This window comes from Tripterygium wilfordii, chromosome 22 (assembly GCF_013401445.1).
Source record: "Tripterygium wilfordii isolate XIE 37 chromosome 22, ASM1340144v1, whole genome shotgun sequence".
In the NCBI taxonomy this organism is placed as follows: domain Eukaryota; kingdom Viridiplantae; phylum Streptophyta; class Magnoliopsida; order Celastrales; family Celastraceae; genus Tripterygium; species Tripterygium wilfordii.
In genome coordinates, this window is record NC_052253.1 from 2424203 (window position 1) to 2452197 (window position 27995).

The 27995-nt window shown below is 37.6% G+C and overlaps 5 protein-coding genes across 8 annotated transcripts; 1 reads left to right on the forward strand and 4 right to left on the reverse strand.

Annotated features, from left to right (window-relative positions):
* Positions 1-43: 43 nt before the first annotated feature.
* On the reverse strand, positions 44-6985 carry LOC119990631 (probable protein phosphatase 2C 14). Its single transcript, XM_038836642.1, has 7 exons — positions 6149-6985; positions 5798-5968; positions 5514-5684; positions 5261-5440; positions 4549-4698; positions 4120-4395; positions 44-1016 (listed from the first exon to the last, which is right to left on the reverse strand). The coding sequence occupies exons 1-7, from the start codon at positions 6410-6412 to the stop codon at positions 96-98; spliced, it is 2133 nt and encodes a 710-aa protein (XP_038692570.1). The 5' UTR covers positions 6413-6985; the 3' UTR covers positions 44-95.
* A 1606-nt stretch (positions 6986-8591) lies between these two features.
* On the reverse strand, positions 8592-12310 carry LOC119990629 (beta-1,4-mannosyl-glycoprotein 4-beta-N-acetylglucosaminyltransferase-like). Its single transcript, XM_038836640.1, has 2 exons — positions 11580-12310; positions 8592-10051 (listed from the first exon to the last, which is right to left on the reverse strand). Exons 1-2 carry the CDS (start codon positions 11658-11660, stop codon positions 8954-8956), a joined length of 1179 nt encoding a protein of 392 aa, XP_038692568.1. The 5' UTR covers positions 11661-12310; the 3' UTR covers positions 8592-8953.
* Positions 12311-16380: 4070 nt separating this feature from the next.
* On the forward strand, positions 16381-19341 carry LOC119992014 (BTB/POZ domain-containing protein At1g67900-like). The gene is made up of 5 exons (XM_038838590.1): positions 16381-16581; positions 16738-16907; positions 17015-17084; positions 17197-18468; positions 18676-19341. The coding sequence occupies exons 2-5, from the start codon at positions 16849-16851 to the stop codon at positions 19174-19176; spliced, it is 1902 nt and encodes a 633-aa protein (XP_038694518.1). The 5' UTR covers positions 16381-16581; positions 16738-16848; the 3' UTR covers positions 19177-19341.
* A 1195-nt stretch (positions 19342-20536) lies between these two features.
* Positions 20537-22685, reverse strand: LOC119991594 (protein DOWNY MILDEW RESISTANCE 6-like). Its single transcript, XM_038837933.1, has 3 exons — positions 22193-22685; positions 21775-22102; positions 20537-20975 (listed from the first exon to the last, which is right to left on the reverse strand). Exons 1-3 carry the CDS (start codon positions 22618-22620, stop codon positions 20727-20729), a joined length of 1005 nt encoding a protein of 334 aa, XP_038693861.1. The 5' UTR covers positions 22621-22685; the 3' UTR covers positions 20537-20726.
* Positions 22686-22786: 101 nt separating this feature from the next.
* Positions 22787-27900, reverse strand: LOC119991593 (protein JOKA2-like). Of its 4 annotated transcripts, XR_005466228.1 has the most exons (8): positions 26988-27900; positions 26598-26849; positions 26372-26495; positions 26014-26238; positions 25232-25461; positions 24267-24366; positions 23639-24101; positions 22787-23472 (listed from the first exon to the last, which is right to left on the reverse strand). XR_005466228.1 is itself a non-coding variant. In XM_038837932.1 (6 exons), exons 1-5 carry the CDS (start codon positions 27776-27778, stop codon positions 25267-25269), a joined length of 1587 nt encoding a protein of 528 aa, XP_038693860.1. In that variant the 5' UTR covers positions 27779-27900; the 3' UTR covers positions 24174-24366; positions 25232-25266. The 4 variants fall into 4 exon arrangements, 1 of the variants encoding a protein (XP_038693860.1); XR_005466229.1 differs by lacking the exons at positions 22787-23472; positions 23639-24101 and adding an exon at positions 24550-24786 and having other exon boundaries at positions 24174-24366; XR_005466227.1 differs by lacking the exons at positions 22787-23472; positions 23639-24101 and having other exon boundaries at positions 24174-24366; positions 24550-25461.
* Between the last annotated feature and the right edge of the window lie 95 nt (positions 27901-27995).

Consider the following 27995-nt stretch of genomic DNA (forward strand, 5'->3'; position numbering starts at 1 on the left):
AATGGAAGACCATCTCGCCTCTTTTTTAATAATTCCTAGGAGATCCATCATGCTGTGTCTGTTTGATGATTATGATAGTGAAAGGACCAAAACAATCATTCTAACTTCCAAGCATATAGAAACAAGCAAAACCCAGATGACCCATTTGAGATTTCTGAGATTTCTTCCTCTGCTGGATGTACTGATGGTTCTGTTGATTCTGATGATGGAGGAGATGCAGAAGATGATGAAGTAATTGGCCTAAATATGAACAAACCATGCCTTGCACCAGAACCAAAGAGCCAGTCATGGACATCCCAATACACTTCTACTTTGGTTTTACTTTCATGGATTGACTCTTTGCCTCTGAACTTCCAATGGAGATGCTTCACATGAATTGCTAGTTTCCCATCCAATCTTATTTCCATTTCAGGATCAAATCCATCAACACTACTGTTGTTGTTGCTGTTACTGCATATGCCACTGTTGCATTCAATTGATATCTCTTGGGACTTCCCTTTCTCATTCAACTTGACTCTTGTTATGAACTTCTTCTTGCCAAAAACATGTTCCCTCCTTGAAACCAAAATGGGTTCAATCAGAGAAGGCCTGCATCCTGTCTTTCTATATGCATCCTTTTTCATATCACCAAGAAGTAAAACCACCTCTTCTTCACTGACAATGGCTACATAGTAACCCGATCGCGGCTCTGTCTCGCCCTTGAACTTTGCAGCCCTGAAGTCCCATACTACTTCAACTCTTCTACCATCCACTATAAACTGACTAGACCCTTGCTTTCTCCAGAAGTTCCAAGGCTTGAGTTCAACCTTGCACTGATAATGCTCATTTCCTCCTGGTCCTTGAACTGACACATAGAGACCATGTAGCAATAGATTTTTGCACCAAGTGATGGTGATGAGGCGGCACTCGCCTGCTATCTTTGTTTGATAGACTGATATGTACATACTCTGGCCTGACCGAGTCATGCCAACCGGATCATCGGTTTGCTTCTCGCCGGATGTAAAGCAAGCCGGAATCCCAATTGATTCATGCATGATTCACTACAGAAAATGATAAGAAAATTTGATCAGTTTGCAAAAAACATGGGTTAAAAAGGTGAAACATTAGAAATGGATTGAGATCATCTTGGAAAGCATATGATGGTCAAGAAAGAAAAGAAGTACCTAACTTTCTAAACTACCAATTTTGAAGGAAGAGTGGAGACGTAGGAAAAGCAGCACACTATGCAGTCAATTATAGCCAAGGCTTGCAAGCTTTATAGTCTGCACTCCCCTTTTCCTTTCTGTTAAAACAAAGCCACCTCTTTGATTTTTCAAAGTGGTCTTTGGCTTCAATTATAGGTTTCAAATCCACGAAAAAAAATATCATTTTCATGCTTGATAAAAAGCAAAGAAAACCTTTTTCTTCAAGTCATGAAAAAAAGTACTTTATGTGAAAAAAGAACTTTTTATTTACCATGTGATTGGTTTAAGTTTCCACCAAGAATTTCCCTCAGCAAGTTAATGTTTGGTAGATCAAATGTATAAACTTCTGTGCAAAGAATCTTAGGTGAAAGACACAAATTATCTAAAAGAATCTTGAGGGTTTTGTGGAAAATCTGGTCAAGATCAAGTTCTCTCTCCACTTAAATGTAGGTTGAGTGAAACTCAATTTCAAACACTTCGAAATTGAACCATGAACTAGCAGATAAGTAGGAGGTTTTGATAAAATATAATAGTAGATTAAGATATAAAACTAAAAAAATCACTGAAAGAAATGGATGCAAAGAGGATATAGCTTGTCAGAGGAATTCTTGTATTAGGAAAAGTTGGTAAGACTAATCACAGACAAATGATTTCACCAAAAGTTTTCAAGATGGAAATCATAATCAAAATAGATAGTTCCACCACAGCCTTTTTTTTTTTAACTTCAATATAAGCATTAACAGGGCCGGCTCCAGGGGAGGCCAAATAGGCAGTTGCCTAGGGCCTCTCATGGGAGGGGCCTCACTTTTTTATTAAATTGTATAGTTTTATAAGAAAAAAAAAATCATAATCTTTAGCAAATTAAGAAAACAAGCCCATTAGCCCAAACACAAAATGACAAGGTCATAATTGTAAAATAAGAATTAAAGAATTGAAAAAACCCTAGTAAAGACCAAAGACTAAGAGAACCTGTTCTGCACTTCTCCTGTTTGTCGTCTACGGTCTACTCATCTTTTTGAAAAAAAAGGTTTTGAGAGTTTTGAGAGAGAGTCAGAGATTGAAAGAGAAGGGAAGCCACAGGTAAATCACCTATCATATATTTCTATATTTTGACCTTTTTTGGCACACTTAATCAGAAATTGTAAATTGTTATTTGTTTCTCTAAACTCTAATTTCCTTTTTTCTGTTTTTTTTTTCTGTTAGGTTTGCGCGTGATTGGGAAATCATGACAGGGAAAAGAAAGTTCGAATCGGGAAGTTCGAAGAGGAAGAAGAAAGAAAGACAAGATAAACTCACACAATCTCTCACGGGATCTATGAATAGGTATGTAAAACCTACAAATATGCTGCCAAATTTAACTGAGAGTGTGACTGCTGGTGAAAGTTTGCCTGAGAATGTGATTGTGAATGCTGAAAATTTGAGCTCCGTGAATGTTGATGAAAATTTGTCTGAGAATGTGATTGTGGATGATGAAAATTTAAACCCTGTGAATGCTTATGAAAATTTGACTGAGAGTGTTGTTGTGAATGATCAGTCATGTAAATGACAATTGCGAAGGGGATGAAATTGAAGATTTGTTTGATCCGGGAAATTGGGAGAAAAATATGCCTCAAGGAAAAGTAGATTTGTTAGTAGAGAAGGGCCCAATAAGAGTTAGAGATGTAGTGTATCCGATTAATGCCCAAAATAGAAGCTTTAGTGATAAACACTACACCCGTTCTTTGCCAAATGGAGAAAAACTTGATAGGTCATGGCTAGTATACTCTCGGAAGAATGATAAGGTGTTTTGCTTTTGTTGTGTGTTATTCAATTTCAAAAGAGAGAGACTTGCGCCAAGTGATATTGACGCACTTGAATTATTTTCAGAATTGCAGTTGTTGAGAAAATCATTGCCGGAGAGGTTAACAAGACCAATTGAAGTGTTGGAGTATATCAAAAATTTGCGTCTTGCTTTTCCTAATGCTTGGATAGCTTATAGGATAATATTGACTGTACCAGTTACAGTAGCTACTGCAGAAAGAAGTTTCTCCAAGCTGAAGTTAATAAAAAACTATCTCCGATCAACTATGTCACAAGATAGATTGAACGGTTTGGCCATATTGTCTATTGAGAAAAAAATGGCAGCTAAACTTGATCACAACGATTTAATTGACAATTTTGCACACCAAAAGGCTAGAAGAGTATTAATCCGTTCTTCTTAGATTTAGTTTAGCGTTATTTGGTTTCATTTGATGTAATAAATTTATAAGTTTGAGTTGCTTAATTTATTGGATATTGGTGATAATTTATGTGTATTCAAGAACTAATTATATTGTATTTTGGATTTATTAGATATGTTGGATTTCAGATTTATAAAAAAAAAATTTATTTTGAGGGATGAGGGCCCCATTTTCTTAACTTGTCTAGGGCCTCCAAAATGGTAGAGACGGCCCTGGCATTAAGAAATATTTTATTAAAAGATTTTGCATCGGTAAATTAAGAGACTGTCCTCTCCTTATTTAAGTATGCTTCAGGTCTATGATCAAGAAAACTGTATCAGCAAAATACCATGGAGAACAGCCAATTAGAACTCCATTTGGAGTCATAGTTCTCAAAGATGCACAATACATATAAGATATACGATACTTATAACCTGTATATCAGAAAATAGTCGGGGTAGTACAGAACCAATACATCAGTGAAGATAGAGAGGAAGTGGTGGTCCAACAAGACAAAACACCAGAATCATCAGTTCCTAGGTGAGTGGCTACAAGAATTATTGAAGAACTAGAAAGCTGGACAAAACTAAAAAGCAAAAGCATCTTCCGTGGAACGTAGGCAGGCTAACATTAGAACTGGACTAACCTTCATTTTTTTTTTGGCCTGGTCAGTTGGCAGCTACTCTTCTTCATCTATGTACAGGAGATTGCTAGATTAGCCTAAAATATCAATTGTTGCATCTGAAGTGATTTAAATCAATTATCATCACGGTTATGTCATCTAGACTGCCCCTGCTTATGGCAAGGTTCACAAGTTCCTTGCTAGCAGCCACTAGCCCTTCAGAAGCAGGTGTTTTCTTACATCCGAGGTTCTCTTGGCTAAGAGTTTCCATCTTCATGTTTTTACGGTTGACCATTGAGATCCTTCTTGAATTTGATGGAGGTATTTCATTTTCGCTCGCATAATCATCTCCACTGTCTTTCCAACTATCTACTTTCTCATCATTAGGTGACTGACTTGCCCCTTTCCGTTGCTGGAAAAATGAAACCTTTCTTATCTTTGATGGAGGACTTTCATTTTCGTTAGCATAGTCATTTTGACTGGCTTTCCAACCATCAGCTCTCTTATGGCTTGGAGAGGGACTTGATCCTTTGTGTTGTTTAACCAGTGAAATCCTTCTTATCTTTGACAAAGGACTTGCATTTACATGGCCATAATCATCATTTTCATCTTTCAAACTCACTCCTGTGCATCCGATTTTTTTCCCAGGAAAACATAATCGAGTCACAACATCCACAGCTTCTTGGTTGCAAACCTATGCAAAACAATCATAACTTCAAAGTCCATGACATAAACTTCTTTTTATTTGTGCTAAATTTCATGCTATCGTGTACATGTGAAGCAATACTGGATAGATGGTACTCATAAAAAAGAAATGCAGCAAGCACTAGATCGTTATCAGAGTGTAAAAACTAAAAGGAGCCATTGAATTGATGAAATTGTAAATTTCTTAGTTTAATTATTTTTCTTCCATGCAATTCCACAATCGTACAGATCAAATCCAAATTCATCGTGTACATAATCAACCCAATTCATTTTAGTCATAACTGTTCTAAATTCCTGCACTGGGGAAATTATTAACTGAAAAGCTATTAGTTTGTGCAATCTCAGACCACTAACACTGCATTTCAGCAAGATTAAAACAATCTTCCTTTTTCTTAAAAAGATGGAGCAAGATTACAACAATCAGTAAATTATAGTTAGATGAATGAATCTTCCTAGCCATAAGAAGCATATATGCTAATTATCTATGCAGTGAATCAAATCTCAACAATAATTTTAATACAGCTCTCCAAAAATATTTTTGCCATACTCACCTCTTCCCACAGTCCATCAGAAGCCAAGACGATAAATTCCATGTCTGGGGTCAATTGCAGGATCTTTGTTTCAGGTTCAGCTAGCACCCAATCCTTTAGATGCGCATCTCCAATGCTTCTAGAAACAGAAAGTATCCCATGAACTCTCCATGCTCCTCGATGGATTTCCACATATCCACCCTACAGTAAATATATATTATTAGTACCATTGATAGCTTTTGCAATTCATCCTTTAATTCTATACTACGTGTACCTTTTTCTCAATTCTTTCCCTTTCATCCACCCGTTCTGCTTTATGATCAATTGTAAGGGCTTCAGCCAATCCTCCCCTGCAAAGAACAGCCCTGCAATCTCCCAGATTCGAAATAACAGCTTTCTTCCCTTCAATCAAGGCTGTTACACAGCAAGCACCACTGACTATACCCTGCATGTTTATTCCAGATATTCAGTATGTCGCGATGCAGAATGCAGAAGATATAAAAATGAGCCGGGATTGCAAGCCAATTTCGTATAAAATGAGATATCTAGCGCAATTACCTGTTTCAAGAACTCCTGGTCAGTCTTGAGATACCCAGCTTTAACTGCTTCAACCTTTGCTGCATCTCCAGTACAATTGTCTATCATTTCAAGAATATTAGAGTGCAAATTCTCTGCTACAAACTCCGAAGCCTTCTTGCCTCCGTGTCCATCATATACGCCAAAAAAACGCTACAAATTCCCAACATATAGGTTCAAAATTTCCAAAAATACAATCATAATCCTTAAAAAGCCAATCTTGCCAGAAATTATTCAAGAACCACAATAAAATCAGCCATACAAATCAGGAAATTCGAAAATAAATAATGGAAAAAAGAGAGATAACATAGAAAAGCAATGTCAATATCTTACTTTGTTTGAGTTGCCTTGTAAGCAAGAAAAAATCCTATAAGTATCTTCCATGAACTTTTTCTTGCCCTTGACAGAAGAGACACCAACTCCAACACCACCGAAACAAACGGCATCGTTTTTGGGTGTTAATTCCTTCAATTTGAGCCTGTCCGCTCGGATTTCTTGCAAGACATTAGGGATCTCAATCTTTGGAGGTCTCTTTCGCTTCAAGGAACAAGAAACAACGACCGTCGAAGACACTTCCTCAGTGGGTTTCTGGTTCATATCTGTAGAAGTATAGATCGACTTGCCACTTCGATCGACAGAGAGAGAGAGAGAGAGGGTTGCCTTGCAACGGCTACAAAAATAGGGGAGGAAGAAAGAATGGGTTGGGGGGAGTCAAAGTTCAAATAAAAGAAGCGAGAAATGCAACGGGAGGCTTGAGCTCCGAGCCGTTATAGAAAATTTTTGTCAAAAGTTTGAATATATTATTATTATTGGTCGGAAAAATATTCTTAAAATCCAACATTTTTCTCTTTTTTACAGTAAATATAAATCAAGAATTCCCGAACTTTAAATGCGAACCTATCTTTTAATTATTGATTCGGAACATATCATACTTAAAAAATGATTGGTTTTACAATTTAGGGTCCTGTTCAAAATCCTTCAATCAAGTAGAAATGGATAGGATAGGAAAGATAGGGAAAAAAAAAACAAAAAAAAAAAACAGAGAAGCCATAGCCACCCAGCTCTCATTTAGACCTCAAAGATCCAGAAGATTCTGGTTATCAGTTAAACAAAATATCTCCAGCTGCAGAACCCACCAAGCTGGACCAGACAGTATGCTAAAGAGAAGCTTCAACATGATAAATAGATAGGCCTTGAATGGCAAATAATCATCCGTTATTCAACAGTAATAAATCACCAATACATAAATAAGATTTAAGACAATGTAATAAAATGAGCGATGAGACATTATTTTCCTTAACACACAAGCTATGATAAAAATCCAAACAGAATTAATACACTAGTTGGTTGATATTGTTGCGTCCATCATCAACCTAGGATTTTTCAAATCGCGGACATCGATTTGGCTGCTGCAAATTTCTTATGCTCAAACTTAATGAAGTCCTCAGCTTCTGCATCAACATCGCAGCCCTCATCGACACCAGAGTTAGCTCGTAAAGGAGCGCGCTCGTAGTCTATCTCTTGGACCCTCCTCGGATACAGAAATATGCGCTCGCCATAGCCATTGTTGAGGGTATCAACTGGGTTGGGACGAACATTGGTACTGGGTTTTATTGGCATTGATTCTACTGCAGTGGCATAATTCTGGTAATCGTAGGAATTGTCCCACTCAGTACGATGATGTTTCTTGGCATGATGGTACTTGGCATGATGGTTCTTGGAGCTGAAAAATGACATCTTTCTGTCAACTATTTGATGGTATCGTACTATCTTATGCCTAATTTGGAAGGATCATCGACAGCAATTTATAGAACTCCATTGTTATTCGATAATGATAAGGTAGAATCTGATTCTGTCTACTTTTTAACTTTTGTCCTAATCAGCCTAACTTCTGGCCACTTTCTCGGACTAGAGTTCTGGAATGAAAAGAGAAATCAGACTCCTTTTGATTCTCTCCATACTATTGTATTCAATTCATCACATGTTTTCTTACTTTCTATAATATGCAACCAAATATGCCAATGATGGATGAACACGACTTGATGGAGAAGTATGGTTCTCTGACATGGATACCAATGTTAAACCCCATCACTAGGTTGAACTTTTTGTCGAATATTATAAAATCTCACGTCGGTTTGGCATAACCAAGCCAAAATAAGTAAGGACAACTCATCTCTTATCATCTTGAAGACGCGTTTTCTAGGCCTAAATACCAATGATGATGGCCCATGAAAATAAATCCTTGCGGTCTAATGGTGCAGAGCAGACAATATCTTCACAAGTTACAGAATAATCTTTTTAGTATAAACTATAAACAAGTTAGGTCTGAGTTTTCACAAGAGTTCTAGTCTATTTTTTTTTTCTTTTTTTTATTATTATTATTATAAGGAACTTGTGTAGGAAATTTTTTTTTTGCATGTTCAGTAGATATTAATGTTATCTTATGAGATCCTGTTTTTGTTAAAAGGAAGTTTGGTTCTCCACCTCCATGGAACATAGCTGATATGGGCATATACCATATTCCTATGGATTTTTCTTTCAATTTGTTTTTTCTCTTCCATCAACCAACAACGTGGTGCCATGAATAGACAAACAAAAAGGAATATATACGGAACTTGAAAACATTGGCTTTGAAGGCAAACCATGTGAGGGATGTCCCCAGTCACAGAGTCTACTCAACCTTAAATTGTTGTCATTTCCGCTATATATACATTCAAATCTAAGAATACCATCGCTAATGAAAATACTATTTGTATGTAGTTGCAAGAAAAACATATGAAAAAATGTTTATGTTGAATCCCAAAAAAAATATTAAGCGAGTCAATAGATGCAAAGAATATGTTATGTTCTCAAAACAGTAAGCTCCCTGCCTATTCAAAAGATTTGATCCATCCTGATCAATGTCTACTTTGTAAGAAAGAGGGTTATATACAAAAATTCACACCCACAAAACCCAAGAATTTCTCCAACTCCGCAAATATTCTATGGATTTTTGCTGGACACAAGGAGCAGCAGCAGCAGCAGCATTGATTACGCACCGAGTCATCAATTGCGCAGTTGACTGCTTCAGAAGGAGAAACAGATGCTCACCTTCAACTAGCTTTACCAGAAATTTACAGCAGAGGCATAATGAGGAAGTCACCCACTTTCCCGTAAGCAGTTTCCAGGCAAGAGAAATTTAAGCTTTTCTGCATTCTCCAAGAGATATGATGGGAGGTGAACTGCTGAGAAAGAATGAGGAATCGGTCCCATCTTTCCAATGATTTCCTTAAATGTGTACTCCTCGGGAAGCATGTCAAATAAATCGGCCCCCTTGCAGATTACTCTCTGAACTCTATCAGGGTTCAGGTAACGAAAGAACCTCACCCTATCAAAATGGCTGTAAGCCTTCATCTTAAAGATAAATTCATTGATATGCCGAAAGCAAAAACTACAGTGCCACCCTGCATCTGCCAAGATATCATCTGTCTGGCGATAATGCGCATACCTAGTTTTACCAGCCTGGTATCTGTGTACTGAAGCTCTCCAGCTATTGTTATCGACAAGAAACTCAAAAGAATAGAGATAATTCTTCAACCGAAGATGAAGGACCTGTGGTATGTCGTCACACCATCTTAGAAGATTGATAGTATGTCTGCTTGGTATCTCATCCACGTCCGACATTATCAGCAAGTCATCATCAGAAATACCTGCTATTTTGAGAAGCTGGTCCAGTGCCACTCGCTGGTATGCCTCCTCAACAAAAGGGTTTTCACCTTTCTTAAATCTTCCACCAACAGTTCCGTAAGTCAATCTAGGCTCAACAAATTTAAACTCTTCTCGGTGGCTTGCAAAGACAAGAGGCTTTGGCAACCCAGTAAATGTTGAATTAGACTCGAGAATAACAAACTGGGTTATATATGGATAGAGTTCTTTCCATCGTATCGTAAGAAGGTCCAACTCGTTACTGAACAACACTGCATCATAAACACGCCTTGGGTAGTCGCGTATCCCCCAACCATGGAGTTTACAGAGGTTTTCCATGGACACTTTCTCATGATAGTAGTGTGGGATATCATGGAATGGCTTGGGCGGCGATTCCCATATCGGACGCATGAAATATGATATCTTTTGCCCATGTAAATAAATACCAAATATGCATGTTGGGACAAGGACGAATAGAAGTAGATAGGTCTTCAAATCCATACCACGAAGGATGCAGCGAATTCTAGACATGCTCAAACCTCTGCTTGATTCCTGCACATTATACAATTTACGTCAAGGGATCAAAATATGATTTATTGAAAGGCAACACAAACTTAAAGGATTGCCACACTTCAGCCACTCTGAAAAAGAAGCATGAAAAATTATGAATGACCAACATCTGTATCATCTATAGCAAAAGGCTGAGCATAATTTTAGATGAACACATTTTTTTCAGCTACTGTATTTATTCCAGATATACAAAGGACATAAACACGGAAAACTCAATCTGCAAAATTTTGGCCGCAAAAACTCCCAATAACAAACAATAAGCTTCTCTAAAACAGACAAACCTCAATTACACTATGAAATAGGGTAAATCACAATGTTTCCAGCAATAATATGTTAATCACGGTATCACGAGGAAACACTGATAAAATGTAAATCAAATTTAGGGGGAAATGGTTTTCTTTCTCTCAAACAAACAAAAAATTTTGCTTTATCTTCCATCATATTCCGTGGTAATTATGAAAATTCTAGATTATCTGACTATGATTTTTTCCTGAGACTAGTGGTACACAGAAGTCATGGGTGATCATTGGTCCGATGCTTCAGGCGAAACTAAGTCCCAGGGTGTAACGGGCGGCATGTACAGGGCCCAGGTACATATTCACCGCAGCATGCTGATCTACGATTACTAAAAATTCCAACTTCATGTTCCCAAGTTGCAGAGAACAATCTGAACAAGAAGAGGTGAGATACGCTAAGGCATATACAAGGGTAGAGGCACCGGTTTCACCCCAGGCCGTTTCAAAACCAATTATGGGGACGGATCCGGTTCCACCATCATTGGCAAAGGCACGAGTTGGAAAAAAAACAATAGCAGGATAAAAATACCACTGCCAAGACAAAAACAAATGTAGAAGCACAGCTAGGGCGGAAGTAGAGACAGCAGTGCTGCCTAAAGGTTCTGTTCTTGATTTGGTTGTAAAGAACCTCACTTACGCAATATGTTATTGTTATTATATCTTAGAAGTAGTCCCAATGTTTATTGATAATATCTTAACCACTATGGCACTATCCACAGAGAGTCTGCTTTCTAATATTGCCAACATTTTAGTTGGCTTTCAACCGAGGCCCCACTTTCTATTTGGCATGAAAGCAGCCTTAAGCTTCAAAAGAACCCTTCCTCGAAGTTTAGGAAGCTACTAATCAATCAACAATCGATTTTCTGATTATAAATATTTTTACATTCAAAAACTAATTTCGTGATTCAGATTTACTTACATCTACAAAAATGTGCAGACACAGTCTCACATAAAGTCCAGAATAAATATCCACATAGACAAAATCCTCCGCGTCCACGAGGCGGAGGATTTCGACGGATTCAATAGAGGTAGAACGAACCATCCATCGGAACCAAAGGAAAAGGAAAACAAAACAAAAAGACGACTAATCTCTTACATTTTCTAAGAATCCAAACTGAATCCAGAAATCACCAAAAGGAAAATCATAACAAACAAAAGCAATCAACAGATCAATCTGGGCATCAAAACAGAAGTATGACGAATTAAACACAAACCTGGCCACAAACATCGCCGCATATATCATCGGTCTTCTTCGAGCAGTAATACCCCCCATTCTCACTCATCATCCACCACATTCTTAATATTCTCTCCTTCAAATCCCAAAAAAGACACACCAATGCAAACCAAACAGATCAGCCCCGAAAAAAAGCAAACCGTCCCTAACCCTAACTCCGAACTCCGAAAAAATGTAAAATTCGTAAATCAAACCCTCCACCGGACACGTAGATCTCCGCTCTCCCTTCCACTCCCAACCAGACCCACCAATTATAGCCGTTACTTGTACAGTCACCGAACTCCTTTCCAACGACAAGTCTTCAAAAGGCGATGTGTTGCTCCAAAATTGTCGAAAACACAAACACCGATGAATAAACAAATAGAAATAATTTAAACCCAAAAAAAAAATCGAAAACCCAGAAAGGCAAAAAGGACCTAATGATAGAGGTAGATAGAAAAAACTCTGCGGAATATAAAAAATGGGTGGTGGCAGTTGTTAAAGACCAGAAGGAAAGGCAGTTTCTCACTTTCTCTTTTGTTGGGGATAGTTTGAGGGAAAGACGCTGCCTTTTCTTCTTCTTTATATAGCTTATTTATGTATGTATGTATGTGTATGTATGTAGCAAAAAGTAATGGTCCGTTCGGTATTTATTAGGAGAAGAAAAGTATCAACCACCATGGGACACAATCGCCGGAATCAGTGTGTGGGTGTGTGTTTCAGAGGCCCGAGGAAGGCCGTGGGCGGGTCCCACTCCCACATACGCGTCTGTTGGGGTAATGGTATTGACCGACTCAACCCAACTCTGCCGTGTCGTTTTGACATAAAGTTATTGCTTAGTCCAGGTTCCTCTTACGGGGTGATTAAGTGAACGTGTTGCCATCTTTGTTGGGCCCCACTGTTTGGGCTGGGCTGGGCTTGGCTTCTTTTTAAAGGGTGATGTGGAGAAGTCGACAAATGGCACAACGTTATGGTGCCACAATGTCGTCAAAATGATTAGAGCATCTCTACATCACAACGGTCGGATATGATTTTGAAACTCCAATAATGTATTTGTGTCATTATTAAGGGCATATGAAGATCTATTAGACAATCATTTTTTTTTTGTAAAATATGTATAATATACAGTTTAATTTCGCAGATTTTCCAACAATTCGCTTCTTAAACTTCAACTTGTTTTGATGAAGTACAAAACTGATTGATCTGGTGACGTATAAGGTGATCGGACTAACATTATGAAGTGTCTTCTCAGTTATGTTAAAGTGTTCAAGAGTATAAAGTGTTGAATCGTTAGCCTCATAGTGGAGTTCCCATTTTATATGTTGAGGAATGAAATCTTCTTAGAGAATTTTTCAGAGGATGAATCTTCTCCTAATTCTCTCATACTCCTTGGTTCCTTTGGTGCTTGGACACTAGGAGTTTTCGAGGTGACTCCACTCCACGAGATGCTCTCCCCTTGGCTGCCTTGTTTTGAGTTCTGTGATGGATTAACTTTTCGTATACTTCTGCTCGGATGGGCACATCGACTATACCTTGGTCGGAAAATTTTTGTGGATACCACCTCGACCACGTGTCAATTTGGCAATTTGGTGTCGTGTCATTTTCTTGTGCCACATGTCAGTGTTCTAATGGATGGTGTTTACGTTCAAGTATTGATATAACCATGGCCCATGGGAATTGAAAATCTTAACTGGGCCGCCAGTTACTAAAGCCTTTTCTTTAGAGACAATTTAGCCCAATCCTTTTCTTAATACATAAGGCCCATACTGGGTGGGGGATGGATGGGGATTGAACTCTACTCAGTTACATGTTCGATAAAATGCCCAAGTGAACAATAGTGTCTTAAAATTAGTGTTTGTATCTCAGTATCTGTCTGAGACTGCTTTTCATCATAGTTTCTTAAAGTACTACTGCCCCATGCAATCTGTAAATTCCTTTTGGATTGACATTCTGTGCGCAGGACCACTGAGTTCTCTTCCCCTAACCTTAATTTATTGGCTAAGAAATTGTTTCTATTTTTTTCTTGCCAGAAAAGCAAGTGTCAACTAACACCATAATTCCACGTCGGTCTAGAACTGAATGAGTAAAGTCCAAAGCCTCCCATCAACAACGTGTGTGCCAAAGATCGAATAAAACCGTTAATCCGTTGTATCAACAGTGAATCGGAATCCTAGAGCGGACAATATTATTGGATGAGATGATCAATTCTCCAATCTCCAACAACGCATATTCTGAGCCTAAGGATCATGGGCGATAACCCATGAAAAATACAAAGTATTGCGAGCTCGATGCATCTACAATGATCCGATAAACCTAAAAAGATCGATGACAATATTATTGGCGTGTTTCGACTGTAAATTTCAAGAGCAAGAGTTGAAAAATCTGATGGGAAATTGAGGCCTAATGTTCATAATATGAAAGTGACAGAGTGGACGTGGTCCTATAATCCTAATGGTCTTGAGAAGTAGGGTTCTTAAAGTTAAAAGTGCCAATTAAGCTCTTTAAGACTACTCTTGTTCAAAGTTGCATAGTTGTTTATTTTGAGAATTCATGGCAAATCAGCAGTAGTTGTGTTACTCACGAATCATATATTCATATGTAATGATTGAACTTATCAAATCTATAAGCAGAGGAAACCACAATTGAATGACACATCTACTTGATCAATCTCATCATCATCTTCAAGTTTATCTGGACTGACCACAAACATGTAGGCTCCTTTTTGTTGTTAATATATATATATTTTATCCCTTCCTTTAAGAAAGTTGATACGAACCCACACACCATCAAATAACTAAATTACTAGGTTTTGGTTTTCATTTCAAAGAGTATGTATATTATTGTTAAGGCGGCTGCTGTTGCTGCTTCAATCTTGAAAAAAAGGGGTAAGGTAATCACACTTGTATCATTAAAAAGACCTAATTAGCATTCAATAATTCAAAATCCATATAAAAAAGAATTTTCATTCAAGTAAATCTCTCGCACATTCTCACTTTTGACTACTAATTAAATATGGAGCTTCGAGTATCGAGCAGCCTCCTTAACACTTTATTCCATCGAGCTTACTTAAGCATCAGAGCGTCTCCATGAGGTACACTCCAACGAATCCAAACTCACGTTTTCAACTATGCATGTCACCTCAGTAGATTCGAGGAACAATTTTTGACGTCAATTTGAACACTTTATGCGTCACCAAAACCGAGCAATCGAGGAACCATACCCACTTTGGACGTCATCACTCATCACACATATATAATTCGTACGCATGTGACAACAAAATCACATCCTTTATGATAAATTAACCTCTGATATAGGCAGAAAATTAATTCCAACCCATTAAACAACCGAAAAAAGAGTAAAACTGCAAATTTCTAGTCAAAAGAAGACCCAAAGAAGAAAAGAAAAAAAAAAGAGGTGCAATGATGATTTGGTTTAGTACTAATCGACAATCATAGCACAAAAGGATAACAAAATCATGTTTTCACAGTCAAATAATAAGGTAAAAGAGAAATCGATACTGGATTGATATGCATGTCGTGTCAAACTCATGTTGCCTAACCATGCGTCGCATGCGAATCTTTGACCAAATGAAGGGAAAGAGTGTGTGTGAGTGAGTGTGTGTGGTAGGCGTGGGGATGGAAATATTTACATGTTCCTATCCTAATTCGGATTGAATTTCGACGTATTTAATTGACTAGATCTGAATTGATATAAATCCGGATAAGTAAAGCAGATAAGATTTCTATGTTTGAACCCGGACTCTGTTTTAAACCATAAAAAAAAAATTGTGTTTAAACCCAAATTTCGGACATATTATTTATGTTCAAATTTGGTTTAATCCGAATCGAATAAATTCGATCATCCAGACCGAATAGAGTTTTCTCACCCCCATTGTGTGGGTGGGTGGGTAAACTTGAGGATTCGAGCTGTATCATGGCTGGATGGACCCTAATCATCCTTTACCAACTACAAATTGTGATTTTCAAGATAATCAAAAGTTTTGTCAGCATAATATTTGACTAAATGACACTATATATCAAGTCCCCACAATTACTTGTCTATTAAACCACCTAATACTAAACCATAAGCAGACCAAAAAGCTACCATTAGTACCTTCACACAATCACTACCTCTCTCGTCCAACTTGAACGCACAAAATGAACCAGTATGATATCTAATTGATGTATTCTGTAATACACACCGAGCATAAACAGTCTGTATGTTTCGATTTTGACCATACTACAAGTTTGTATGATTAGCTCAATTCACTTGTTTTTATGCTGTCATGACCAAGGTCATCAAGGGTCTATTTGTGCACTGTGCATGCAGACCTGTAAAGTTATTCAGTATGGAGAGTGAGCCCTAGGGAGAAAGTAGTAGTTGGGCCCAAGATATGGTCCCACAGACGAGCCCAATTATCGGATTGGCCACCCTTTTAGGTAACAAGGAGGACAATCATGATAGGATCTCAGTAGTAGCTGATATTCAGTTATCCGATCGAATTTCATGCTGAACATATGGACATATGGAGTCCACAAATGCATAAACGGTTGCATAAACGGTTAATAACATATAAGAATCCATGCTGACAAACATTCTCAAACTTTCATTAATAAAAACTCATAAACTGTTAATAACAAATATACCATCTTGATTGGGTAAAATCCAAATCGAATGATTTATATGGATAAAACTCACTCCTTACATGTCAATTAGACATTTTTATGAGTTTAGTGACTTTGACTAAGTCTCAGTTGCTGAGCTCACTTGTGAATTGTTGTCGTTTTGTTATGCAAATGATATGGCGTATTAAATAGTGTTTGACTAAAATAATCAAGGGGGCACACCGTGAAAGAAAAAAAATTGGTGTGGCAATGATGAGAGGGAAGGGCTGGTGCGTGTAATCTTGATGGGATTGAAGTTGGTCCTCGACTATTTGTTTTGGCATGTCCAAATCATATGGGAAAGACAGACATTGGAGTGTTCGATACTTCGATCTTAAGGTTGTCAATTTTCTGCCTTAAAATTTCATTCGAACACTCTTGTTGGCGAATGGAATTCCTTCTCTGATACCCACAATTTCTGTCTAGAATAATTCTCTCTTCCTTTTATTTTTCTCTCTCTCTCTTACTCTTCATGGGGTTGAGGTCTCCATACAGGAGATGATGAGGAGCGAACAAAGAAAAGGTTTTGGGTGGTCTATGAATCAGAGATGTTAAAGTGGGTGTGATGAGAAGTAGTAATTGAGAAGTAAATCAGAAGGAGCAGCCATGAAGTTTATGAAACTCGGATCTCGGCCAGACACCTTTTACACTTTTGAGGCTGTAAGGTAAGGATGACACTGATTAAATATTAAGTTATTGGGTGGTGGGTCGTTGATTATGTATTTTTCTTTGACGGAGATGAGAACAGAAGTTTCTTTTGCTTCAAATGCAGGTCTGTTTCCTCTGAAGTTTCTAGTGACCTCATAATTGAAGTGAAAGGAAGTAGATATTTGCTTCACAAGGTAAAGAATAAACTCCATAATCTTTAGTAGTCAAGGTGTTTGTTGAAAGTCACTTGAACTATGGTGTTTGCTGTTTTCTTTCAGTTGATTCTCTGTAAGTTCATTTTTGCAGTTCCCTCTGCTGTCCAAGTGTTTGCGTCTGCAGAGGCTATGCTCTGAATCAACTGAATCTTCAAGCCACCAATTAGTCCAACTCCCTGATTTTCCTGGTGGAGTTGAGGCATTTGAACTGTGTGCGAAGTTCTGTTATGGTATCACAATCACTCTCTGTGCCTACAACATTGTACCAGCACGATGTGCTGCCGAGTACTTGCAGATGACTGAGGATGTTGAGAAAGGGAACTTGATATACAAAATTGAAGTCTTCTTCAACTCCTGCATCCTTCAAGGATGGAAGGATTCTATTGTCACCCTACAAAGTACAAGCGCCTTTCCATTGTCATCAGAGGACCTTGGAATCACTAGCAGATGCATTGAATCAATTGCCTCAAAAGTCTTTACACACCCATCAAAGGTGAGTTTGTCACATAGTCCTTCCAGAAGGCTTCGGGACAATGTTTCGTGTAACGGAGCAGAGAGCCAGAGACATAACCAGGCAATCAAGGGTTGGTGGGCTGAGGATATTGCAGAATTGGGGATAGAACTTTATTGGAGAACCATGATAGCTATTAAATCTAGTGGAAGAGTACCCTCCAATCTCATTGGAGACGCATTGAAAATCTATGCATCTAGATGGCTACCCAATATATCACATATAGATGGGAGTGTTTATAAGCAAAAGGTAAGTGATTCCGATTCCGATTCTGATTCTGCAATCAAAATAAATTCAAAGCATAGGCTGCTACTGGAATCAATTGTTAGTTTGTTACCGGGAGAAAAAGGCGCTGTTTCTTGCAGTTTCCTTCTTAAACTCATAAAGGCGTCCAATATTCTTAATGATGCTTCTTCATCAAAGATAGAATTAGCAAGAAGGGTTGGACTTCAATTAGAGGAAGCACGAGTCAGTGATCTGTTAATACCTTCACTGTCATACAAAAATGATACTTTGTATGATGTAGATATAGTTTTGACAATATTGGAGGAGTTCATGTTACAAGGGCAGAGTCCACCTACTAGCCCTCCAAGATCCAAGCTTGGGTTTGAGAGGAGAAGGTCAAGGTCTGCGGAGAATATTGATTTCAAGCTTCAAGGGAGTAGGAGATCTTCCTCAGCATCACATAGGTCAAAACTGAAGGGGGCAAAGCTTGTGGATGGATATCTTCGGGAGATTGCGAGGGACGTAAATTTGCCTCTATCGAAGTTTATTGCAGTTGCAGAATCCATCCCTGAATTCTCAAGGCTTGACCATGATGACCTCTACAGAGCCATTGACATCTATCTCAAGGTATGTTCTTCTCTGTTTTCTAACATGAGGGGAAAAAAAAAAGTCCAAGGCCATAGTTGCACTTGTCCTTCAATACTGAGAAAAGCTGATAGATTTTCTTCTGTATCATTTTCCTTGAAATGATCAAAATGTTAAATTACCCTGATTTTGTTACTAGTAGAAAATTTTAAGGTTCATGTAAGTAAGCTAATTCAGGTCAATATACAGGCACATCCAGATTTAAACAAGAAAGAAAGGAAAAGGTTGTGTCGAATCTTGGACTGCAAAAAGCTGTCTATGGATGCCTGCATGCATGCTGCACAAAATGAGTTTCTTCCACTAAGGGTAGTGGTACAAGTTCTCTTCTTTGAGCAAGCTAGAGCCACCATGAATGGTGGCAAAGTGACCGAGCTTCCAAGCAAAATCAAGGCACTTCTGGCCGCTAACGGGATTGACCCTTCAAGGCCTACAGCACCATTAAGCACTACTACTACTTCCATTCCAGCAGACGATCAGCGGAGTGTCTCGGGCCTTAAATCACCATACTCAAGAACATCAACTTTAAAAATGAAGCTGGCCGAAGACGATGATTTGGACATGAATGACATGAACCCGGATGGAATTGGAAGATCTTCCAAGTTTAAGGCTTTATGTGCTATTCCAACGCAACCCAAAAGAATGTTCAGTAAGTTAATGTCTGTGAATAGAAATCCTAGTGAGAAAAAATGAGTGAGTTTTGTTAATTAGTATGCGATTGGAAGTGTAACAAATACTCTTGTGATCTTGTTCTTGAGAAAATGCTTTGTAATCTGTAGCTCAAAGTCAGAAATGCCCAATGTGAATTATTGATGTAATATAATATATAAGAAGGATCGACAGTTTCAGGACAGGACATATCATCTGTGGAAAATAGAATAGATTTTTTTTCCTTAAGATAGAGATGAACAATTGTGAGCCAATATTTTTGTCTTTTGTCTCTGCAACACCTGCCTTTGTCTCTCCTTCACCTGATTGGATCTTTTCTTCTTTTTTTTTGAAACGGAGGAGGAGGATTCAAACCCGGTCATTAGGATGATAGACACCATCCTTACCACTTTAACCAGTGGCTGGGTGTCACCTGATTGCATCTTAAGTCTTAACATATGTTAATTGAAATGATTTTACATATGTAACTGTTTGATGATATCCGTGGAGTTATAGTTCTTTTGGAATCTTGTGTAATTAGGCACATGAATTAAACGGTAGCTGTATTGGGCTGCTGGGCCTGATAGTTTACAGTTATGAGTCCTCTGGTCTCTTGTTTTTGGGCCCAACAACTGATTAAAGGCCTGTGAATGTCATATATACCCGTTCAGGCTTTCACATTTGAGGCTGTCAAAATATTGGCGGATTGGGTATTTCAGTATTTGTTTGTTTTCGTTGGGCTGCTGGGCCTGCGTGTTGAATGAGATCCAGCTGGCCCAAGACGCAAGCGTCCCTCAGATATTTATGCTCAAGTTTTAGTTTTGTGTGGTATAGTTTTATTGTGTATAACATGGAGCATAAAATATAGTTGGCATTCATGTTGGGTGGGAAAGGATAATGTATAAGAATTTGTGTTTTGTTGATATGATTGTATTGAGATTCGTGTTTTATTGATTTGATTGTATTGATTTGACTTGACTTTTTGTATAATAGAGGTGAGATCCAATATTGATTTTTGTTGGGCCATTAAAAATAAGTCATTGCCTTCACTATTATTTGTCTTGTGTGGGCCCAAAATGCCCCACTCCGTAGTCAAATGCATTTATGCATCTATGAATTTAATTTTTGATTAGTTCGAATTTCATTTCAAATCAATCTAAGTTGGTTTGATTGCGAGGGAAATGAATTCAATTATAGCTTAATTAAATCTCTCTTGGCCCAAATCAAATGGATTTGGAATTAAGAAGATCTTGAGTCCAATTTCCACTTTACACTAAGAATATCCTTACGACTACGCGCGTTGAACTTAAACATAATTTATCCTATAGTTTACTATGTGCGCGGACCAAGATTTTACTATGTGCACGGACCAAGCTTAATAACCCTAATTTAAGCTCATATCAAATATCCAAATGACAAACTTATATGTTTTTGTTCTCATTTATAACAAAAATCAATTACATATTTAGGCTAAAAGTTTCAAAATATAACGATTATAGCTTAAGAATACTTAATTACATGGAATGTTGAACCAATTCATCAATCCATTCTTATTTTGACGATGGAATCTTTAAAAAAAATTCCATAGTTATTAGTTAGTGCCTTAACTCAAAGGTTTCTTTGACCCTCCGCCTTGTCCCTTCTTGCCTTCGAAACTCTTCCATGAACTCCCATATGTAATAGTTGCGATATAATGGTGGGTGTTCATCGTCGATCATGTCTTCGATTGGACCAATTACAACATCGCTGTTCGGTCTGTAAAACATGGCCACCGATATTCGAGATTGTCTATTGTTTGTCATGGCTCTGTGGTGTACACTCTTATACCTTCCATTACTCAGGACCTACATTACACATATTGTTCGTTCACTTAGGCCAAGGGTGCGTTTGGTAGAGCGGATAGATTGATTTTCAATGCTAGCGGAAATGCTGTGAGAAATATGTTGAGCTTAAAACTGTGAAATATGCTGTGAAGTGTTTGGCAAATTAAAAATTGATGCTAGCGAAAATGTGGTTGAATTAAAGTATTATAATATTAGATTTTATAATTTTTATATCAAATTTTGTTATTAAATTTAATATAATAAATATAATTTTTTTAATAAAACTAATAAAATAATTATTTTTATTAAATATTAATGATTTTATAATAATTTTTTATTTTTATTAATCTTACATTTAATTTATTAAATAAAATTTATACTAATAAAATTAATATTACGTATAAAATTTAAATATTTTAAATATTATAATAATTATTTATGTAAAATTAATTAAGATAATGTGGTAAGTTAAAAATGTTTAAAATAAAAACTAATGTTTTAAATATTAATAAAAAAGTAAAAGAAATTAATGTTGTAATGCATGTGGGTCAACTTTTATTAAAAAAGTAATAAAAATGTAATCATTATGTGAGACTCACATAAATTTTTTTTTAACAAAATAATGCATTGTAGATCCGTTGTATAAGCTCTCATTGGGAGTTTATAAAACTTCAGTGGATTTGTTGTCCATTGACCAACGGATCTGCTCGACCCGCTATGCTGTTTGACACAGTGGAAGTCGGAAACGGCTCCGCTCCTGTTTCTGCTGTGGCAAACAGGCAGCAAACAGAGAGCGCGCGTAGTGAAGAGTTTGAATTACCTGAATCTGATCACCCAAATTGATGACAAATGCGTTTGGGACTGGATCGACTGAAACCCAGTTTCCATCTTTGATGACTTGGAGGCCGGTCACTCCTTCAGATTGCAGGAGTATAGTGAGTGCAACAATGTCAGTATGAGCAGGCAGACCCAGGGTGAGTTCAGGATCTGGACAGGGTGGATAGTGATTCGCCTGATAATTAAGCGCAGGCTCCAGTCCCAGTATCTTTTCCAGGCAATCCATCTCTAGACCAAGCCCTTGCGATACGAATCTCAAAAGCTTCCTCATTAACACTCGCATCTCCTTTGCGTATGCAGCAAAAACCTCTCTGTACAAACAAACATGGATAAGAACATATGAACAACGCGAAGATCATTTTGGAAATCTAGAATTGAAGTTAATCAGAAGAGATTGATACCGGTACTGAAGTGGGTTTTCAGGCAAAAGATGGATGATATCTTCTAAAGGATGCCAAGGGTGAGCGAAGGACTCACTCCACATCGTGACCTTCTCTTGGGTATCCAGCTTTAGGTAGTAATTGAAAAGCTTTACTTGCTTAGTAAGATCTGTAGTGAAGAATTGTGCCTTTTCTTGGCTAGACAACGCAAAGAATTCAGACAGTGTAGTCATCATCTTTTGGCATAATTCATTGGGTACTCCATGGTTGATGATCTGAAAGAACCCATATTCCTCGCAAGCTTGTGAGAGGTTTTGAACAAGCAGGGATGGTTCTTGATTCATGTCAATTATGGGGATTGTGTGTAGAGTGGATGCTTTTGAGAGCTGTGGCCTCTTGTCCTCTGGAAGAATGAATTTAGTGGATAATTGGAAGGATGTGGATTCCATGAAAACAATCTGAGAAACACTTGGATGAAAGACCTTCTGTTAAAGCTGATTGAAGAAAGCCTTATATATATATATATATATATATATATATATATATATATATATATATATATATATACACAGGTTCATCTGATATATTGACCAAACGATATTCTTTTGCCAAAGTGAGTGGGACTTTTCAATAATGCAATCTTGTACTCTTTCGGCTCAATTGGAATCACCTGTCCAACCACACTATTTTATGACTTTCTGCCAAACAATTCCACCAAACAAAATACAAGTACAATTTGCCAAAATAAGTAGGACTTTTCAATAATGCAATCTTGTACTCTTTCGGCTCAATTGGAATCAGCCGTCCAACTACACTATTTTATGACTTTCTGCCAAACAATTCCCACCAAACAAAATACTAGTACAACAAATTATAGCCTTTTAACTAACTACACAGCTTTACAACTTCAAGACTGCAATAATGCTTGCAGAATCCTTTGTAAAGTTCTTCAGCATGTCAACTCACCAAGTCTTGATAAAGATCTCTTGATTGTTTAAGGGTGGGCTTAATCATATATATCACTCGGTAGACTTGTGTCTAACCGATGTGGGATTTATTTCTTACAGAATTGAGGTAGTGAGATCAATTACCTGAATGTGATCAACTTTATTCACGATAAATGCATTTGGGACAGGATTAATGGCAACCAATTTTCCATCTTTGATCACTTGTAGATCAGTCACTCCTTGGTGTTGCAAAAGAATTGTGAGTGAGTGCACCAGTATCAGTATGAGGTTGCGGACCCAAGGTTAGCTCAGGGTCAGGACATGGTGGATAGTAATTAGCCTGTGAATTAAGACCTGGACCCAATCTCTTCTGATATCAAGCTCAAAAGCCTTTTCATCAACATATATATATATATATATATATATCCTTCCACAAAAACCTCCCAGTGAATGACAAAATGCAGAAAGCATACAAAAGAGGATTTGAGTTCTGTTTTGAGCTAAGAAGAATATTAATTACCTGAATTGAGGTGGGTTTTGTGGCGCGAGACGATAATATCATCCAAAGAATGCCCAGGCTTACATGTTGAAACTGTGGCCTTTTGTCTTCCGGGAGAAATAATCTAGGACCAAATGATAGGGCAGTTGGCTAACTGGAAGGTGGTGGTTATTGTTGTTGACTCCATGAAAACTATTGGAGATACACTAGCTTGGCTGAAACAAAGTACTAGCAAGTAATAACCCAGAAAGCCTCTACAGCTGCATATCTATGTGTGAAGCATGAAATGGAACTAGAAAGAGTTTATTTCAGCTCATAAACTGGTGATTCTTGTCTTTGTAGTTACATTCTTATTGACAATATCATCTAACCTAACAATCTTTGTTTAATAGTTAAGTGAGGATGTACGTCCCCCTCGTTCTGTTTTGTGAGATGTCATCCTCACCTAGTCGCATTCACGATGTAAAAAGCATTGTTGATAGATCTACAAAATCAGATTAGATGATGACGACGACGTTTTGTCGTCTTAACGCAGAAAACTAACTAAAATCACACATCTCAACAAAATAAAAACTTACTAGAAAGAGAGAACATTTGCAAGTTCAATTAATTAATTTCTTTCTCAAGGCCATATGAACATTAACATTACCCTTTAGAAGGTCACTAGGTCCTTAGCATCCAATGCTACTCAGTTGATCTTCCCCAGTTCTTCATCATCAATCTCTCATTCATTTCCTTCATGAAAAATCCTGCAGCCAAATATATAAATAGTTTTCTGAGTCAGGAGTATGTTCTATTTGTGATATTCTAACTACATCAAAGCATGGGCAACAATAAATTTGAGGAAAATAAACTAAATATACATAGGATGAGCAAAATATAAATTAAGAGTTTCATGACTTCTCCCAAAATATGATTTGCACCATCCCTACCATTGTATTGGATCCCTTGCAGCAGCATCACCAAAATGATCATCGCAGATTGATTCGAGTTGCTATTATCCAGTCATGATACTTCTATTCAAACCACTTCTTTAATGCCGATTAGTGAGTGCAGGATTTCGCGAGAATGCAATTCTATCAACAATCAATATTAGGGAAATCTGAAATGCTATTCTCAAGATCATGCCATCAGATTGCTTATGTCCCTCATTGCCCCAAAAACTGCTCCTACTGGCAGGAAAATCTATGCGGTGATCAGTTATTGGCTAGTAGATAAAGAAATCAGAAATACCTTCTTATCGGTCCAGCCATCAGATACGTTCATATGAGTCTTATGTTTTCTTCTTCTCCAAGCATAGAACCTCATTTCCCTTTTTGTAGCAATGCATGTTTTTTCTAGACTAAAATGGTGTTTACATATCAGAATAAGTACAATAACTATCGGAACTAAAAGCCTCTGATGTAACAAAATCAAATGATAAATAACAGAGTGGAGTTCATTACCATGTCCTACATATCAGTTACAGAAGCTACTTTAGATTGACCAATTGGAGACACTCTGGCCTCCAAAGATTCAAGAAGGAAATCTATCATCTACTTGTCCACTTTTGAGTAATTTCCGGGGGAGAACTCAAATCGAATGCGCAATGTAACCTTAAGGGTAGCATTATACCTGTAGTAGAAGAGGCGCAACTGCTGGTTGATAAATTAATTACAACCAGCGACTGAGAAGTGATTGAGCTCATAGGAAACCTCAATGAGGAGAGAAAATTTCTGCACAAATTCATATCCGAAGGGCGATAACATCCTCCAAAAGGAAACGTAAAGATCGCTCCGCTCAGGTGCAATGAAATTCACAACAACGTCAAGTTCCTCACCCAATCCGCAGCCATGAAGTGGAACCTTGGTTATGACAAAAACTATTAACATCTGGTTTATCTATATATAAATCAAAGACCCTGAGATGCTTTCCAGAATAATCATGCAGGAAGGGGAAAGAAAACTATGAGCAAAATATTTTTAGTAGCTATGAAAATGAAAGACAGCTTTCATAACAAACTCAAAAACATTAATGTGCTCAGAAAGAGGCAATTTAAAGATGACAATAAAGTAATCATGTTCATTGAGCGCCATTACAATTTTCACCCATAACTTAGTCAATGTAATCACAATAATTGAATCAATACTTCTTAGTCATCAAGTTCTAAAGAATCATTTCAAGAATAATGTTAAGATTCTCACAGCATATGAGGATATTTTTAGGCAAGCAATGATCTCAATTACATATGCATGAACAAATAAGTGGCAACAAATTTACACTTCAAAGAATCATGTCACACGGATGTGACACAGTAATTGTTGACAAAAAGAAGAAAAAAATTGGCATCAGATATTCTAAGATGCAGATACGACCATGCGGATGATTCAGACATGTCAAGAACTTTGAATGCTCACCTGAAGTTCAACTGAAACTTCCTCAGTGAACTTATCTCCTCCAATCCACTCAAGCCTTGTCCCAAAACTCCAGATAGTAGATCCCTTGTTACGCATTTTGCATATCTTGGCAACTGAAATATTTGGGGCTATGACAGAGCCATCTGAAAGAGCAATATGTCCATCAAAGCATCTGGGGCCTTTTGGTGCATCTGGCATTGTACACCATGGTTCTAGGGAGTGTGGCTGGGACATCATTTTAAGAAAAGCATGCGAAAACGAATGAGATACTGGGTGATCATTAAACATGTGGACACTAAGATGCAAGAACATAAATAATCAACTAAACCAAACAATAATTAAGGCATCAACCCCATACAGGACCACATCGCTTCTCATCTGAATTGTGGAATTGAAATGACTGAGGTAGATTTAATTTAATATACTCATCGTCTTTTCCAATACTCCGGAAGCAAGTGATGCAAAGGTCATAATCTTCTCTCCTGTGGAAGTAAGATGCATCAAACTTCTCAGTGAGAAGGAAAAAATAACTCAATCCAATCATGGAGACAACTTAGCAAGGGATTAAATTCTTAGTTTCTTACACTATAGACTTGAACCGAGACCCCACTATCGGAAGCATCCCACAACCATCACACTGAACACCACCGTGAAATACTCTGTCATGGATATCTTGGTGATAATAACTCTTCTTAATAGGATAACTATTGTCATACCAAGGAGGGAATACATTTTCTGCTGCAAACTCATTCTGTGGAGAAATGTCATGAAGATTAGAAGCAACTTTCACCCCAGGAAACTGCTCAACTCCAGCAAGAACAGGGACCTCTTTCGGACTGTCAAATGGATTATAAGGCAGTGATGATAAATCCGAAAAACAATGTGAAGTGTCAAAAGCAAAAGAATTGTCATTATTTTGTTCTGAATCTTAACTTCATTGTCAATGCGTAATAAAATCAGATTGAGAAACTGACCAGGTATTCTTATCTGGGGATGCTACCTCGACTGAATCCTCATGACAATTGACTTTTATATCCACATGAGAATTCGTAGGGGGAACTGATATCGCCACAGAACCAACCGCATTACTATCTTCCTTTCCCTTTTGGTTGGTAATTTGGGTTAGTTCTTCAACATTAGCACTTGAAAATGCCTTGGGTTCAGCCACATCAATAGAAGACTCACGCAGGTCCTCAGCACCTTGAGGACCCATAGGGCAATCAGAAGCCATTCTGTCTCCCCTGTTTCCACCACTTCGATGCTCCAAATCGAAACCCAGGTTAGTGAACTTTGACATGCATTCCTCAAGTTTAGTCAACTTCGACATACTTTCCTCAAGTTTACTGAACCTTGAGGAACATTCCTCAAGTTTAGCCACTATTAAGGACACGCCAGTCATGGATATGGATGACTCTTGAGACGGCTTTGAAGAAATAGAGTCAATAGAAGAGAATACAGTAATCCTCAAAGGATTCAAATTCTGCCTAACAGCTTCATCCAGATCATCATCATCAACTAGTGTCACCACATCACTGTCTTCATCAATGTAAGTAAGATTAAGGTCCATGGCAGGACCAAAGTTATAGAAAGTCCGAATCTTGTCTTTCAACCCAAGCATGTTAAGATCAAGAAGCCCATCCTCATCATAATACAGAGTAAAACGCATAAGTGTATCTTGGAATTTGACCTGATGAAAAAAACCCAACATGGGTTTTAACAAAGAAGAAGGTTTCATACATAAAGACAAACACAAAGGCATTAGCATGGTTGTGGATCTCTCTGTGCAAAATAAGGATTAAGACTAAAAGAACCAGTTACAAATTTCAGTGAAAACTTTCCATCCCCTGAAAAGTAAATTGAGAGTTGAAGGCAGAGTTGAAGGCATTAGTAGACAGACCTTGATCACTTGAGGGGACTCCATGACCATGAGCATTGGCGGGGACTGAAATTAGGTTTGTTAAGCCAACCCTGAAAAAGAGACC

What these genes read in the sequence shown, in the direction of transcription:
- LOC119990631 (XM_038836642.1), bottom strand. Translation starts at nt 6,412, where the DNA reads ATGAACCAGAAACCCACTGAGGAAGTGTCTTCGACGGTCGTTGTTTCT. An exon ending in TACAAGGCAACTCAAACAAA is followed by an intron (nt 5,969 to 6,148) that starts GTAAGATATTGA and finishes GGGAATTTGTAG; the next exon opens with CGTTTTTTTGGCGTATATGA. An exon ending in ACCAGGAGTTCTTGAAACAG is followed by an intron (nt 5,685 to 5,797) that starts GTAATTGCGCTA and finishes ATAAACATGCAG; the next exon opens with GGTATAGTCAGTGGTGCTTG.
- LOC119990629 (XM_038836640.1), bottom strand. Translation starts at nt 11,660, where the DNA reads ATGTGGTGGATGATGAGTGAGAATGGGGGGTATTACTGCTCGAAGAAG. An exon ending in GCGGCGATGTTTGTGGCCAG is followed by an intron (nt 10,052 to 11,579) that starts GTTTGTGTTTAA and finishes TATAATGTGCAG; the next exon opens with GAATCAAGCAGAGGTTTGAG.
- LOC119992014 (XM_038838590.1), top strand. Translation starts at nt 16,849, where the DNA reads ATGAAGTTTATGAAACTCGGATCTCGGCCAGACACCTTTTACACTTTT. An exon ending in TACACTTTTGAGGCTGTAAG is followed by an intron (nt 16,908 to 17,014) that starts GTAAGGATGACA and finishes CTTCAAATGCAG; the next exon opens with GTCTGTTTCCTCTGAAGTTT. An exon ending in GTAGATATTTGCTTCACAAG is followed by an intron (nt 17,085 to 17,196) that starts GTAAAGAATAAA and finishes TCATTTTTGCAG; the next exon opens with TTCCCTCTGCTGTCCAAGTG.
- LOC119991594 (XM_038837933.1), bottom strand. Translation starts at nt 22,620, where the DNA reads ATGGAATCCACATCCTTCCAATTATCCACTAAATTCATTCTTCCAGAG. An exon ending in GAAAACCCACTTCAGTACCG is followed by an intron (nt 22,103 to 22,192) that starts GTATCAATCTCT and finishes TTGTTTGTACAG; the next exon opens with AGAGGTTTTTGCTGCATACG. An exon ending in ATTTGGGTGATCAGATTCAG is followed by an intron (nt 20,976 to 21,774) that starts GTAATTCAAACT and finishes TGTGTAATGTAG; the next exon opens with GTCCTGAGTAATGGAAGGTA.
- LOC119991593 (XM_038837932.1), bottom strand. Translation starts at nt 27,778, where the DNA reads ATGCTAATGCCTTTGTGTTTGTCTTTATGTATGAAACCTTCTTCTTTG. An exon ending in TCCCCAGATAAGAATACCTG is followed by an intron (nt 26,850 to 26,987) that starts GTCAGTTTCTCA and finishes TCCATTTGACAG; the next exon opens with TCCGAAAGAGGTCCCTGTTC. An exon ending in AAGTTTCAGTTGAACTTCAG is followed by an intron (nt 25,462 to 26,013) that starts GTGAGCATTCAA and finishes GTCATAACCAAG; the next exon opens with GTTCCACTTCATGGCTGCGG.